At 35.6% G+C, this 14,825-nt stretch overlaps 1 protein-coding gene across 1 annotated transcript in view; it reads right to left on the bottom strand.

The window, feature by feature from the left end:
- DMD (dystrophin) overlaps positions 1-14,825 on the bottom strand; it is a 4,487,195-nt gene that overhangs the window by 1,453,027 nt on the left and 3,019,343 nt on the right. The window contains exon 50 of the mRNA XM_053707599.1: positions 10,913-11,000. Coding sequence (XP_053563574.1) covers positions 10,913-11,000 — 88 coding nt within the window. The remainder of the gene's footprint in view (positions 1-10,912; positions 11,001-14,825) is intronic.

Here is a 14,825-nt window from a genome sequence, read left to right as displayed (position 1 = left end):
CAATTCCAACAATTTCAGCAATTCCCTCCTCCAAACCCTTCCCTCTCAAATTTCTTTTCCTCAAGACAATGTTCCTGGACCCCAAGATTCTCAAGATCATTCACAGGTAAGAACACTTTCTTCACACAACACAAATTTTTTCCCATACAAAGTTGGAGGGAGATTGTCCCTGTTCATAAAAAATTGGACCTTAATTACATCAGACGTTTGGGTAATCCAGACTGTTTCAGGCCTTCTTCTAGATTGCATGTCCCCTCCTTATCAGAGTCATCCTCCAAACCCTATTGTTTTTGCAAAAACAGATTCAGATCTGTTAGATCAAAAAAATTTAAATCTCCATTAAAAACAGGCAATAGAACCAGCCCCGGAGATAATTGATTCTTTTCCCAGCAACATGTTCTTTGTAAAAATTCATCTTCTGAGGGATTGTCTTATGGACGGAGATTGGTTGGTAAGACTAGACTTAACAGATGCTTATTTAACAGTACCGATTAATCCCTCTCATCACAAATTTCTCAGATTTTTCTGGAGAAATTATATTTGGCAGTTTACCTGTCTCCCCTTTGCCCTGTCCTCTGCTCCTTGGGTTTTCACCAAAATCTTAAAACCAGTAACAGCTTTGGTTGAGTTTAAGAGGTGTTCGTCTGATCATTTATTTAGACGACATACTTCTTATGAATCAGGATCTCTCTCTTCTTCTTTCACTTTTGAAAATGACTATAAATATTTTGAAGAATCTAGGTTTTCTCAAAAATTACAAGAAATCAATTCTTTAGCCTTCTCAGAAATTAGTTTTTCTAGGTTTCTTCATAGACACTATCTTATCTACCCTGAGTTTACCCTTAGAGAAAGTAAAGAAAAGAAAATGAGAAATTTCTCATCTTCTAAAGAAAAAGTTTTTTCCTATCAGGACTCTTGCGAGAATTGTAGGTCTTCTTTCTTCTTCAATTCAAGCAATTTTTCCAGCCCCATTACATTACAGAGCTTTACAGAGATTATTTTTTTTTAATTTAAGGAAGGGCTTTTCTTATTCTCACATGAGTTCTTTGTCAAAAGAAGCCAGACTCAAATTGACCTGGTGGCTTTCCAATATAGAAGTTTGGAATGGCAAAGCTATTTTTTGAAAAGCACCAGATGTCATAATAGAATCAGACGCAAGCAATTCAGTTGGGGTGCCAGATGTGGTTCTCAAATAACCGGTAGCAAATGGTCAATTTCGGAATGCAAATTACACGTAAATTGTCTGAAATTGATTGCAGACTCTTTTGCAATAGAGTTTTATCAAACAGAATTCTCCAATTTCAATTTTGTTAAGAATAGGTAATATTTCAACAGTTTGTTATCTGAATCGTTTGGGTGGAACTCATTCCAAACAATTATCAGATATCACAAATAATTTTATCCATCAATGTCTTCAAAACAACATCTCTTTTGTAACAGAATATATTCCGGGTCTCTCCAACACTGCAGCAGAATGGGGTTCCCGTTATATTTTAGACTCAAGAGATTGGAGATTACATCAGAGGTCCTTTCTCAATAGATTTATTTGCTTCTTGTCTGAATTGTCAGATTCTTCCTTTTTTTAGCTGGTGTCCAGATCCAGAAGCCCTAGCAGTAGATGCATTTCTTCAAACCTGGCCACTTCAGGGAGCTTATGCTTTCCCTCCTTTCTCAATGATTCCTTGAGTCTTGAACATTGTCAGGAGGAGCAAGATTTTGCTTCTTCTGATGTCCTAGTCCTGGTATCCATCCCTATTGGAAATGTCAGTTGAGTTACCAATTCTTTTACCTCTTGTTCCTTACCTACTGTCAGATCCGAACTGAGATTTTCATGACCTTGTACTTCAAGGATCTCTTCAACTTATTGCATGGACAATTTCAGGGGATCCTGGGCCTCTGAAGGTCTGTCTTCATCAGCTAAATCATTGTTACAAAACTCATGGGCTCCAGGAACTAAGAAATGTTACTTATCCTCTTGGTCTAAATGGTCCAGCTGGTGTTGTGAAATACATTTGGATCCCTTTTCAGCTCCTTTAAATTAATTTTTAAATTTTTGAACTTCTTTATTTGAAGCAGGTTTAGCTTATAGATCAATTAACGTTAATAGATCAGCTATTTCTGCTGGACACAAATTAATTAATAATTCTCCTATAGGTCAACATATTTATATTTCTAGACTTATGAAATCTATTAAACTTAAAAGACCTCCTTCTGCTAAATATTCTTCTTTCTGGGGTGTTAATTTAATTGTTTCACTCTTTCAATCCTGGCCTTGTAATGAATTACTTTCTCTTAAACAACTTACTTACAAGCTTGCTACTCTTCTTTGTCTATTATATTGCAGAAGGGTTTCTGATGTCAAGGTTATAGATTTTTCATCTAAAATGTTTTCACCTCAAGGTGTTATTTTTAATATTTCCAGAAGAACTAATCTTTTATCCATATTTTTCTGATACCCCCCTTTTGTGTGTGGTACTTTGTCTTAAGGAGTATAAGAAACTTACTATTTCATTTAGAAATTCTTCTTCCTCTAATCAACTATTAATTTCTTTTTCTCCTCCTCACCTTCCTGTTTCTTCTACCTCTATTAGTAGATGGCTAAAATGTGTTATGTATGAAGCAGGTATTGATAGATCTTTTTCTTCTCATTCTATCAGAGGAGCTGCTGCTTCTAAAGCTTTTTGTAAATCAGCAGCTCTTCAAGAAATTCTAAATGCCGCTGATTGGTCTTCAGACTCAGTTTTTAGACCTATTAATTCTTTACCTCAGTGTTTATTAGATTAATATATATTCTTATGTTTAGCTAACTTTCAAAATAGCTTTGTGAAGGGATAATCTAGATTTTATTAAAGAGACAGAGACGAGTATTTTCCCTCCCTATACCCTTACCCTACGTGTATGTTTTAAATTTTGATAATTAATTGTACATATTTATTTCAGTTCCAGGTCCTTCTCCTTCAGGATTCCAATTTGATGGTTCAGCAGAAGAATTATCTTCAGGACAAAGATTTAGTTGATAACTTTGTTTCCAACTCTACAGGATTTCAGCCTTCTTCATATGGACTGTGTTTCAATTTTTTTTCTGTATATTTTCTGGTTCCTATTCATGTTTTTTGTTCCAGTCTATGGATTTATTAGTGAAGACTTCAATTCCTTATTCTCAAGCACCAAAGTTCAAAGAGGCAGTTGGGAAACTATTTGGACAGTTTATAACAAAATGAACTTTTATGATTGGTCTGCTTTAGATCACACTATCCAGGGTTGCATTTAATTGGTTACCATATTCATTTCTGTACTTTCTATGTTAAATATTTAACATTTTTATTGTTACTTTGAATGGCTGTTGAGCAGTAAAGGAAAGGGCTTATGCAAAATACTCGTCTCTGTCTCTTTAATAAAATCTAGATTATTCCTTCACAAAGCTAGGATAATCAGAATTGTGATTAATCCATGGCCATTCGAATGTAACAAATAAATCCAAACTAATTCAGATTTATTCATTACAAATGCATTCGGATTAGTTTAGTTTCATTGCTAGGGTAATTTGTAAATTCGAATCGATTCGAATCTCCGAATTTGGCAAATTCATCCGAATTTTGATTCGGAACGAAACAAAATGCACATGTCTAATTAATTTACATACATATTTTTAAAAATGTCTTCTCCACTTCCCAGGGAGTTACATGTATGACTATTACATTTTCCATATTATTTGCATATATTATTTGTCCGAGAACATTAAATGAATGAGCCTTTAAACCCTTAATGACCAGCAACGCACCCTTTACGTCACTAATCTTTTAATGGGGCTTGTATTTTTAATAGCGCTTTTTCAGGAGGCCTGTAGGAGGGAGGGCATACTAGCAAGGGCTTGCTGCTGGCGGTGAGACCCACACTTATGGCCCAAAAGCCCCTTAATGACCACCGACGTACAGGGTACATAATGGTTATGAAGGGGTTAATAAACAAGCAAATGCATGTTGTTGAAACTGTTGAGCCCATTAAGGAATAAAATAAAGTTAAAATGGCCTTTTGTGTAGCTGCTGACTTGTAACAATAGCACTAACTACTACTTAAAATGCATATGTTTAAGTTGTCACTTAGCTGCTCCTCTGCTTCCCCTAAAATGTTGACAAAAACATTCTTATGAATAAATAAATTCTAAATGACCCCATGACCAAATTTCAAAGAAATGTTTTGGGTATTTCTTTGTCCTGAATGATATAACCAAAAATTCTAATGTAAAAACACAGTGCTCTAAATCATAAAAAGCGTATAATCTTTCAATTAAATTTTATAGTTTACTATGACTCAGATTACAAGTGGAGTACAAAAATGTTATCAGTATAGTGCACTTACACCTCTCAACTGAAAAGCACTTATTTTTGCACTCATATTAAAAGTTCAAAGTAATATATTAGTGCTCAAGCAAAAGCCTATAGGGTGCACTAACATCTGGATGTCGGATAGTGCAGGTTTGCTAAATTCCTCACAGAATAGACTTTTGTGGGGGTGCACTGAGAAACTCATGTCGACTGTCACTTGAATACTGAGCCAAAGGTGTACAAAGGTTTGAAGGCCTTTAAATACATTATATTAACGTTGGCTTTTAAAATTAAAATGAAGAGAATATTAAAGAGACAGTAAAGTCAAAATTACACTTTCATGATTCAGATAGAGCATGCAATTTTAAATACCTTTCCAATTTACTTCTATTACCAATTTTTCTTAGTTCTCTTAATGTTCCTTGTTAAATATTAATCATAGGTGAGTTCAGGGGGGTGCACGTGTCTTTAGCCATCTGGCCGCAGTGTGTGCAACAATGTTTATAGCAATGTTATATGTATTTGCAAATACAGCTGACATAAAATGCTACCGACACTCTATGACAGCAGAGTTTGTAACTATGTATAACATTGTTTTAAGCATTTTTGCAAACACTTGCCTGATGGCTAAGGACACATGCATGCTCCTGAGCTCATCTAAGCTTACTCTTTAACAAATGAAACCAGGAGAACTAAGCAAAATTGATAATAGTAGTAAATTTGAAAGTTCTTTAAAATTGCAAGCTCTTACTGTATCATTGAAGTTTAATTTTGACTTTACTGTCACTTTAAGACAGTTTTGTTTTACAAAAAATATTTTAATGTTTATCAATACTTAGGATAGTCCTATTCTTCTTGCCTGATGTAAACATAAATTAAAACTTACTCCACCAAGTTACCAAACTATCACCTAGATTACAAGTTGTGCGTTCGTGTTTTAACACAACGTCAGTCCCACACACTTAAAAATGACGTTTTTTTCATGGGAATTCCATAGCGCTGCCATTACAAGTTGTGCGCGGTGAGACTTATAAGCTTGCGCTACACCCTACAATGAAAAGTTTCGTTTTCGCAATATGAAAGCAGCAGTTATGAATTTTAATCAACAAAACTTATAACTACAGTAAACTGTCACAAAGTACACTAAACACCCATAAACAAACCTATTAACCCCTAAACTGAGGCCCTCCCGCATCGCAAACACTATATTAATGTTATTAACCCCTAATCGGCAGCTCCCGACATTGCCACCACTAATATTAACACCTATTCTGCCATTCCCCCACATTGTCGCCACTATAATAAAGTTATTAACCACTAAACAGCCACCCTTCTGCATCGCAGACACTTTTTAAAATATTATTAACCCCTAATCTGCCGTCCGCGCACATCGCCCCACTATACTAAAGTTATTAACTCCTAATTCTGCTGCCACTATAATAAACCTATTAACCCCTAAACCGCAAGCCCCCCACAACAAAATTAGCTCTTTTACGAAAAGCCCAAACCCTAAACTAAAAAAAAAAAACACCCAAAAAAGTTTAAAAAATCCTAACACTAACCCCAGAAGATCCACTTACAGTTGCTGAAGTCCCGCTCGAACGATCTTCATCCCGGCGGCTCCATCTTCATCCAGGCGGCTTCATCCAGGCAGCTCCATCTTCATCCAGGCGGCATCTTTTATCTTCATCCCTGCGGCGTCTTCTACATTCATCCCGGCGGCGCAGAGCGGGTCCATCCTGAAGACATCAGGTCACCGCCGTATACTGAATCTTCAATGCAAGTACGCAATTCAAAATGCCGTCCCTTGGATTCCTATTGGCTAATTTGATTTTGGAAATTCAAATCAACAAATAGGATGAGAGCTACTGAAATCCTATTGGCTGTTAAAATCAGCCAATAGGATGAGAGCTACTGAAATTCTATTGGCTGAATTGAATAGCCAATCAAATCAAATCAGCCAATAGGAATGCAAGGGACGCCATTTTGAATCACGTACCTTGCATTGAAGATTGAGTATACGGTGGCGACTGTATGAAGAGGATGCTCCATGCCGGATGTCTTCAGAATGGACCTGCTCCGCGCCGCCGGGAAGGAGATAGAAGATGCTGCCAGGATGAAGATAGAGCCGCCGGAATGAAGATCCTTCAAGCGAGACTTCAGCAACTGTAAGTGGATCTTTGGGGGTTAGTGTTAGGATTTTTTAAACTTTTTTGGGTGTTTTATTTTTAGTTTAGGGTTTGGGCTTTTCGTAAAAGAGCTCAGGGCAATGCAAAAGAGCTAAATGCCCTATTAGGGGTTAATATATTTATTTTGGTGGCGGTGATATCAGGAGTGGCAGATTAGGGGTTAATAACATTATGTAGGTGGCGGCAATGTTGGGTGCGGCAGACTAGGGGTGTTTAGACTTGGGGTTTATGTTAGAGTGTTAGGTTTAAACTTATCTTTTTTCCCCCCATTGACATCAATGGGGCTGCGTTACGGAGTTTTTCATTCCCCATTGATGTCTATGGGGAAATCGTGCATGAGCATGTCAAAACAGCGATTGTATTTTGTGCGGTATGGAGCTCAGCGCAACCATATCGCACGCACAAGCCGGCTGTTTCAAAACTTGCAATGGCTGCACTTTAGAGGGTTACATAACACAACTTTTTTTGCATTCGTTAAATTCCCTATAGCGAGAATAACTCGTAATTTACCTGTATTATTTTTGTATTGTACTGTAGAAAACTTCACAACATGCATATATGTACTTTGGGGTCAATTTATCAAAGGCTTCGCCCCCCTACGACTGCAGGTTCTCACAATAGAACCTGCAGTCCGTATTTATCATCAGACTGCTGCTTCCCTAACCTCTTCGCCACCTCTTAGGGGGCAAATTTAAATGTCCCCACTCTCATCCGACTGGGGAGATTAACAGCTCCTGCCAATGCATGATTGGCTGAGCGTGGGCAGGAGGCGACGTTGCACAAGTGCGCATAATTACGTTCTTGTGCAATGCTGAATTTCAGCAGCGGAATTCAGCCCTCCAGAGGCGAGCTGCGGTGGACAGGGGCACATATGTATGCCCCTGTCCACCGTAGCTTGATAAATCGACACCTTTGTGTACACACACACACGCATATCAACCTTTGAGCCCTTCCAAGTCCAATACCTTGTCATTTACCACATCCCATTCAATCACTTTTAAAACATTTTTTCCAGAAACACTTCAATTTCCATTTAATATATATATAAGTATAACTGAAATACTTTATTTTAAGATACTGTTCAGGAGATGCAATATTTGATCTTAAATGTTTAATTATTGCTTTAGAATCTCCCTTTAACAGAGAAACAAATATGTATTTTACTACATTTGTACCATACAACAAATCTTAAAAATATATAAACTATAGTTTGCACTTTTATTTATAGCAGGGACTGTACATTTTTATAATGTTTCTTTAAGATGTGTCACAATGCCCTCACAGTACTTGACAAAGTGCTGTAGTGGCTGCTGTTAGCTATCACTATATTCACTGCTAATGGAACAGCAAATTGAATTTGAGCATCCATAAAAAGCTGATCTATGTTTTAGGCAGAATCACTTAATCTATAACTTAATATTTTAAACTTATTGGGTTACTAATGTGACTGGCTCAATTAAATGATATTCTGCAAAGTGCTGATGTGTATTACCATAATCACTAGATAATCGTTTACCTTATGATTATTTATAACATTCTAAGAATATAATCACTTCAAAATATAAAATACATGCTTCAATTGAATTATCTTTGCAAATCTTTATAGGGGAAATACAAAATCTCATAAATGTTTTATTTTTCATAACTCAACTTATCATATTTTTGCATAATGGCTGTAAAAAAGTACATGAAAGTCAGTTGTTATTGCATTTGTGATTTAAAAGTCTTACACCTGTGACATTATCATATTTTATTCCCTTTTGCAAAAATAGCTTTTGGAGAGACGTCTATTTCTTAAATAATGTAGTTGCTCTTCTACTAACAAAATGATCCAGAATACAGTACTCTCAGGACTCAAGCAGCAATACATTTCTTTCTTCCTCCTGAATGTGCTGTGTTCTGGAATTATTCAGAGGGGTGGTGAGTTATTCTATAGACTTGTTTGGCCAAACAATGCAAGATAAATCCTGATTTCATTTACATAGTAGTATATCAATGAACTGGCAAGTTAGTTTGCAGTATATAAATGTGAACTTTGTACTAAGTTTGTTCTAGGGTAGTGGTACCGGTGGCCTATGTCATATACACTCTTCAACATTTGATATGGATATATTTATTGGCCACACCTTATTGAACACAATGGGCCAGATTATTAGGGTATCGCTATTTAATGCTTTCGTTATCACTCTCATCGAGCAAAAAGCCAAACCTACAATATCACGCATGTGATAACCTATTCCCTCCAACTCACGTGCAAACCCGATCACATAGTCTCATGAGCGCTAACCCAACATGAAAATATGAATATTTCACATTCTAATGTTCTGCACATACAAGAATTTGTTATATTTATTCATAATATATATATATATATATATATATATATATATATATATATATATATATATATAGGTATATATATATCAGTGTAATAAATACATTATGTGTATTGAGACAAACTCACTAGCTGTCATTTGGCAAGATAAATTAGTGAGAGCTTCCAGTGTAAAATTATCATATAACAAGATCTGTAAAAAAAAGACAGGCCAATAAATGTTCCATTCAGCCCATTCACCAAGGCTGCAAGACTCATTTTACAATAGAAAAATAAAATACACTTTTTCATTTTGTACTTATCGGTATAATTTTGACTTTAAATAAAAAAACGAGAGTGCAAAAAAAAAGTATAATAATATACAAATGCTGTAAATAATAACAGTATAGCTGTGGTTATTAAGGAGTATCACTCCTATCTAACAACAAAAGAAAAGAAATAGGGGCCCGATTTATTAAGTGTTTGTCCGACATGATCCGCTCAGCATACACTGTCGGCATTTAACATTGCACAAGCAGTTCTGATGAACTGCTTGGGCAATGCCGCCCCCTGCAGATTCTCCGCCAATCGGCCGCTAGCAGGGGTGTCAATCAACCCAATCGTATACGATCGGACGGACTGATGTCCGCAGCCTCAGAGGAGGCGTACGAGTTAAGGAGCAGCGGTCTTAAGACCGCTGCTTCTTAACTGCTGTTTCCGGAGAGCCTGAAGACTCGCGCAGAAACAGCTGCATTGGGGCCGATTGACAGCTTGTTAAATCGGCCCCATCAAATAGAAAAACTGATATCAGTGAAATACACCATAAAAAGACACAAAAAGCATAATAAAAATAAAACCAATTTTAATGTGATATAAATATATGTGATAAAAATGTATATACCTATATTGTATATAACTATATAAACACAATTAAACATTGCTGCTTAGAGAATATTCAAAACAACAATACTTGCGTGGCCAAACTTCCATCAGTTATAATGTATAGTTATATACAATATAGTAATTTCCATTTTTGTCACATAATTTTATATCATACTAAAATTGGTTTTATTTTTGGTATTCTCTTTTTCATTTTCTTTTTTTTTTTTTTTATGGTGTAGTTAAGTGCTTAGTTTTTTCTATTTTCTATGATTTTATTTTACAATGTACATTTAATAGCATTTCTACTGTGTATTTTCCCTGGGTACTTTAAATAACAATTTTAGTGATGTAAAGAATATAAATTCTCATTTTGATGTGCCTCTTGCACTGATGGGTCATTTAAGAGAACTTTGCTGAGCTGAGAGTTTTAGAGAATTGGGCCCTTAAAGGGACAGTCAAGTCACAATTACATTTTCATGATTCAGATAGAATCATCAAATTTGTTTTTTTTCTCTTGGTATTCTTTTTTGAAAGTTAAACCTAGGTAAGCTCAAACTGATTGCTAAGCCATTGAAGGCCACCTCTTATCTCAGTGTATTTAGACAGTTTTTCACAGTTATACACTACTAGTTCATGTGTGCCGTATAGATAAACATTGTGCTCACTCCCATGGAGTTATTTATAAGTTGGCACTGAGTTAGAGTGCAGAAGCTTAGATACAAGTTAGTTACATAGGTAAAAAGTATGTTAATATAACATTGTTGATAATGGAAAACCGGGGGGTGGGTAATAAAGGGATTATCTATCTTTTTAAACAGTAAAGTTTTTCAAGTAGTCCCTTTAAAGTGCACCATTATATGTGTAATTGTATATTCCAGCCACCAGGTGACACTGCAGATAGGACAGCACAGTCCTTTTAAATTTAGCAGGCTCAATTATTTATCTAATTAAATATTCATTAAATAAAATATTCCTAAAAATATTTTTTGTGCAAACTTTGCACAAAAAATATTTTTTAATAAATATTTATTTAGTTAATATTTAATTACATAAATAATTTGTGTTGCTCTGGATTAAAATAGGCAGATTACAGAACATTATTATTTCCTTACCTACTATGATGGATAGGCATGCAATTGGAAATAAACAGTGACCTCTATCCATCTCAAATAAAAAGTTTGATATTGAAAATACAGACTTACCAGGTGTTGCTACTGCAGGTTTTCTTTTCAACTCTCTGAGTAACAGATTTACCGTATTCCACTCAGTGTTTAAATCTTCTAACTTTTTCTGTTAAAAAAATAAAACATAATAATGTTTTTCTTCTGAAACTAGAAAAAGACCCCAATAAAAAGAACAAGCAAAATCAACACAAAGAAATGAAGAGGTGGTTATGTATATTTAACTGCAATACCAGTTCAAACCTCTGAGTGGGTACAAGAATGCTGGTTCTTCCTTTGCGTAAATTATGTATAATGAAGTTGGACAAAAATACCCATTACTTACGAGCTAAAGATTGTTAGTTCAAGCTGTGGTCTATGCCCTAAGTGCTTTGTGAATTCCCTCTATTAAAGAGTAAAGCACTAATACAAGTTTAAAAAAGTATACTTCCAAAATGATATAAAAATAAAGCTGTATACATTTTGCATATTGAAGCTTGTAGATGTGTTGAGTGACATCTTTATTCACTAAATGAGGAATACTTAAACCATAAAAGTTGACCATAAGAATAAGTATCAAATGTTTTGGGCATGGGATTAAAATGTGTAAACAAATTGTGTTATCCTGCAAATACAGGTCAGTTGGCTGTCATCTTCAAGGATTGGGAGGTTCAATGGTAATAAATGGGGATATATATCACCTATCAACACCCCCTATAGCTACCAGCATTATAAAGCTCTATACATTTTAAACATTTGTAAAAGGAGATTATCTTTATTTCAATCATTAAAAATATATTAAACAGTAGTTATACCTAAGCAAATCACATAAGTTGGAGAGCAGGGGAAAACTACAGAGGTCTCAGAGGTCTATATGACCCAGCAATAAATAGTGGCATTGCTACAGGGAGGGTTTGGTGTGTCCTAGGCTATACCTGCATCATTTCTGGCCCCTCTGTGTGCATCCTGTAAAACATGGATTGCAGCAGGGGTCAAGTTGAGCAGGAACGCATGGGAACGGAGTTCCTGCACTAATTTTGCAGGAGGAACTAAGATCCCTCTGGACAGAGAGCAGAAACACCTCAGTAAACACTGCTGCTGCTGATGGTAGGAGCTGGAGCACAGTCTGTTTAGAGGGATAGTGAGATCCTCTAGAAATAGGCAGTAACACTTCCTACAATACACTAAATGCAAGCCTGTCAGCGGTCCAGATACAATAAAATATTTACAAAAATGTGAGGGGTGTACTCACTTTTGTGACATACTGTGTGCGTGTGTGTGTATATATATATATATATATATATATTATATATACATATATAATGATAGTTGTGGGATAACCACTCTCACCTCCTCCTCGGTAAACGGCCAGGGTGACAGGAACAGTGGTTATTTATAGTGTAAAGTAGATCCGCACTAGTGTGGATCTACTTTATACTATATATATATATACTGTGTATATATATATATATATATATATATATATATATATATATATATATATATATATATATATATATATATAGAAAGAAGTATAAGCATAAAGACAGGACCTGGTGATGATCCCTGTAGTCCCACGCCAATAAAGCCAGCACTCGAGATTTAAGCAACACACCTTCCTTTAATATCAACAAAGCATAACGTTTCAGCTCCCACTGGAGCCTTGATCACATGCAGTAGTTCATAGAAATAAATCAGGCATATTACAACATGCACAAGAAAACCCTTAAATACCCCCACCCACCAATCAGACAATAACACAAAAAACCGCCAAGTACAAAGCTAATTAATACAGCTGTATGTCAAGCGTGTCAGACCTGGACCGCAAGACTAAGTGCGTGTCCATAGTAACCCCATGGTGTGTATAATGCTACTGCGCATGTGCGCTTGACGAAATAACGTGCGCGTACGCAGTGACGACATAGCGACATAGCTGGTTGTCATGGTAACCCCAAACAACAAATGGGGCATTATACACACCATGGGGTTACTATGGACACGCACTTAGGCTTGCGGTCCAGGTCTGACACGCTTGACATACAGCTGTATTAATTAGCTTTGTACTTGGCGTTTTTTTGTGTTATTGTCTGATTGGTGGGTGGGGGTATTTAAGGGTTTTCTTGTGCATGTTGTAATATGCCTGATTTATTTCTATGAACTACTGCAGGTGATCAAGGCTCCAGTGGGAGCTGAAACGTTATGCTTTGTTGATATTAAAGGAAGGTGTGTTGCTTAAATCTCGAGTGCTGGCTTTATTGGCGTGGGACTACAGGGATCATCACCAGGTCCTGTCTTTATGCTTATACTTCTTTCTACATTTATCTTCTGGCCGTGCACTTGAGTGGTTACTACATTGGTGAGTGCTGATCTTTTTTGTAAATATATATATATATATATATATATATACACACACACACACTCATATATATATATATATATATATATATATATATATATATATATATACATATACAAAACATAGAAGACTCAGGCACATTCCGGGTAAAAGGTCAAAAGAGTGCATATACCCTATTAATTATGTCCTTATTGCTAAAACATTCAAATATGCAATTCAAAAGGTACATGGCTCTTTATCTCATTTTACCATTCTCATATCTATCATATATTAATATTAATACTAATACATACTGTTGCATTTATTTTTGCATATACTAAATAACTGTAAATATATATAAACAATGGTCCTCAGTATTATTGCTGTATAGTTTCAATTCTTAAACATGACTTAGATTAGATTTCCACACATCACCCCATTGTCTCAATAAGTATCCTATGTTTATATGTATATATAATGAACAACCTTAGGGAATGTAAAGAGACACAACCAAGTACATGTATATCTAAACGCATAGATCAATATCTCTCCTGAAGTTTAAACCATGAGGGATAGAGGTATTTGCTGTAAAAATGCAAAAAACCCTCTCTAAGGTCTAGTTTCTCCTCTCTATCTCCACCTCTCCTCCATTGAGGGACGTGATCTATAGCCTGAACAGACAATAGGTTGACATCAGAATTATGATTATTCTTAAAATGTCGGGCAATTGGGGTATCAGAGTCAGGATCCTCAATGGATCGTACATGTGCTAGGAACCTATCCTTAAGGGACCTTTTGGTTTTTCCAATATACTGCTTTTGGCACCCCCTACAGGTTAACAAGTAAACTACATGAGTTGTGTTACAGTTAATATAAAAGTTTATCTTGTGTGTTTTTTCTGTAGTGGTGGAAACAAATGTGTCACCCTCTATTACATGATCACAGGTCTTGCAAATTTTTTTCCTGCACTTATAAAAACCTTTTCGTTGTTTTAGCCAACAGGTGTTACTAGACCTTTTTGAACAATCTGATGGAGACACATGGTTTCCAATCGTTTTCCCTTTTCTGGAAATATAATCACAGCCATCTTTTACAATATCTCTTAATCCTGGATATATTTGTAATATGTGAATATTCCATAAATATTCCATAAAATTGGAGTTAGATGTAAAATCTTTCTTAATTTACAAGCATAATAAGAGGATACCAAGAGGGCTACGAGTACGAAAATTCCCCTTATTTAGGGTCTTAGATGTGGAATTTATTAATAAATGGAACATCATCCTGGATAATTGCTCCTTTGCACTAATTGAACTCCTGATAGAATTCAAACAGAAACAGAGGAAGGAATTGCTAGAGGAAATGAAGGTCATACAGGAAAAGTTAAAATCTATGCAAAAAGATCCAGAATTTAAACTGTATGACAAGAAATTTGAGAAAAGTATGATAGCATTCCGGGAGTTCAAATCTAGGAAAATGAACCGTGACAAGTATGACTATGACCATCATAATGTATACAGATGGGACAACACTGACAACTTTGGAAGGGAGTCAAAAAAAGGTGGAAGGAGATGGTTTAAGAACCGAAACAAGAAGGCCAAACAAGTCACATTTTCTGAT

This window comes from Bombina bombina, chromosome 3 (assembly GCF_027579735.1).
Source record: "Bombina bombina isolate aBomBom1 chromosome 3, aBomBom1.pri, whole genome shotgun sequence".
Lineage (NCBI taxonomy): Eukaryota > Metazoa > Chordata > Amphibia > Anura > Bombinatoridae > Bombina > Bombina bombina.
The sequence above is the reverse complement of the archived record's forward strand: the minus strand, read 5'-3'. Positions and strand labels throughout refer to the sequence as shown.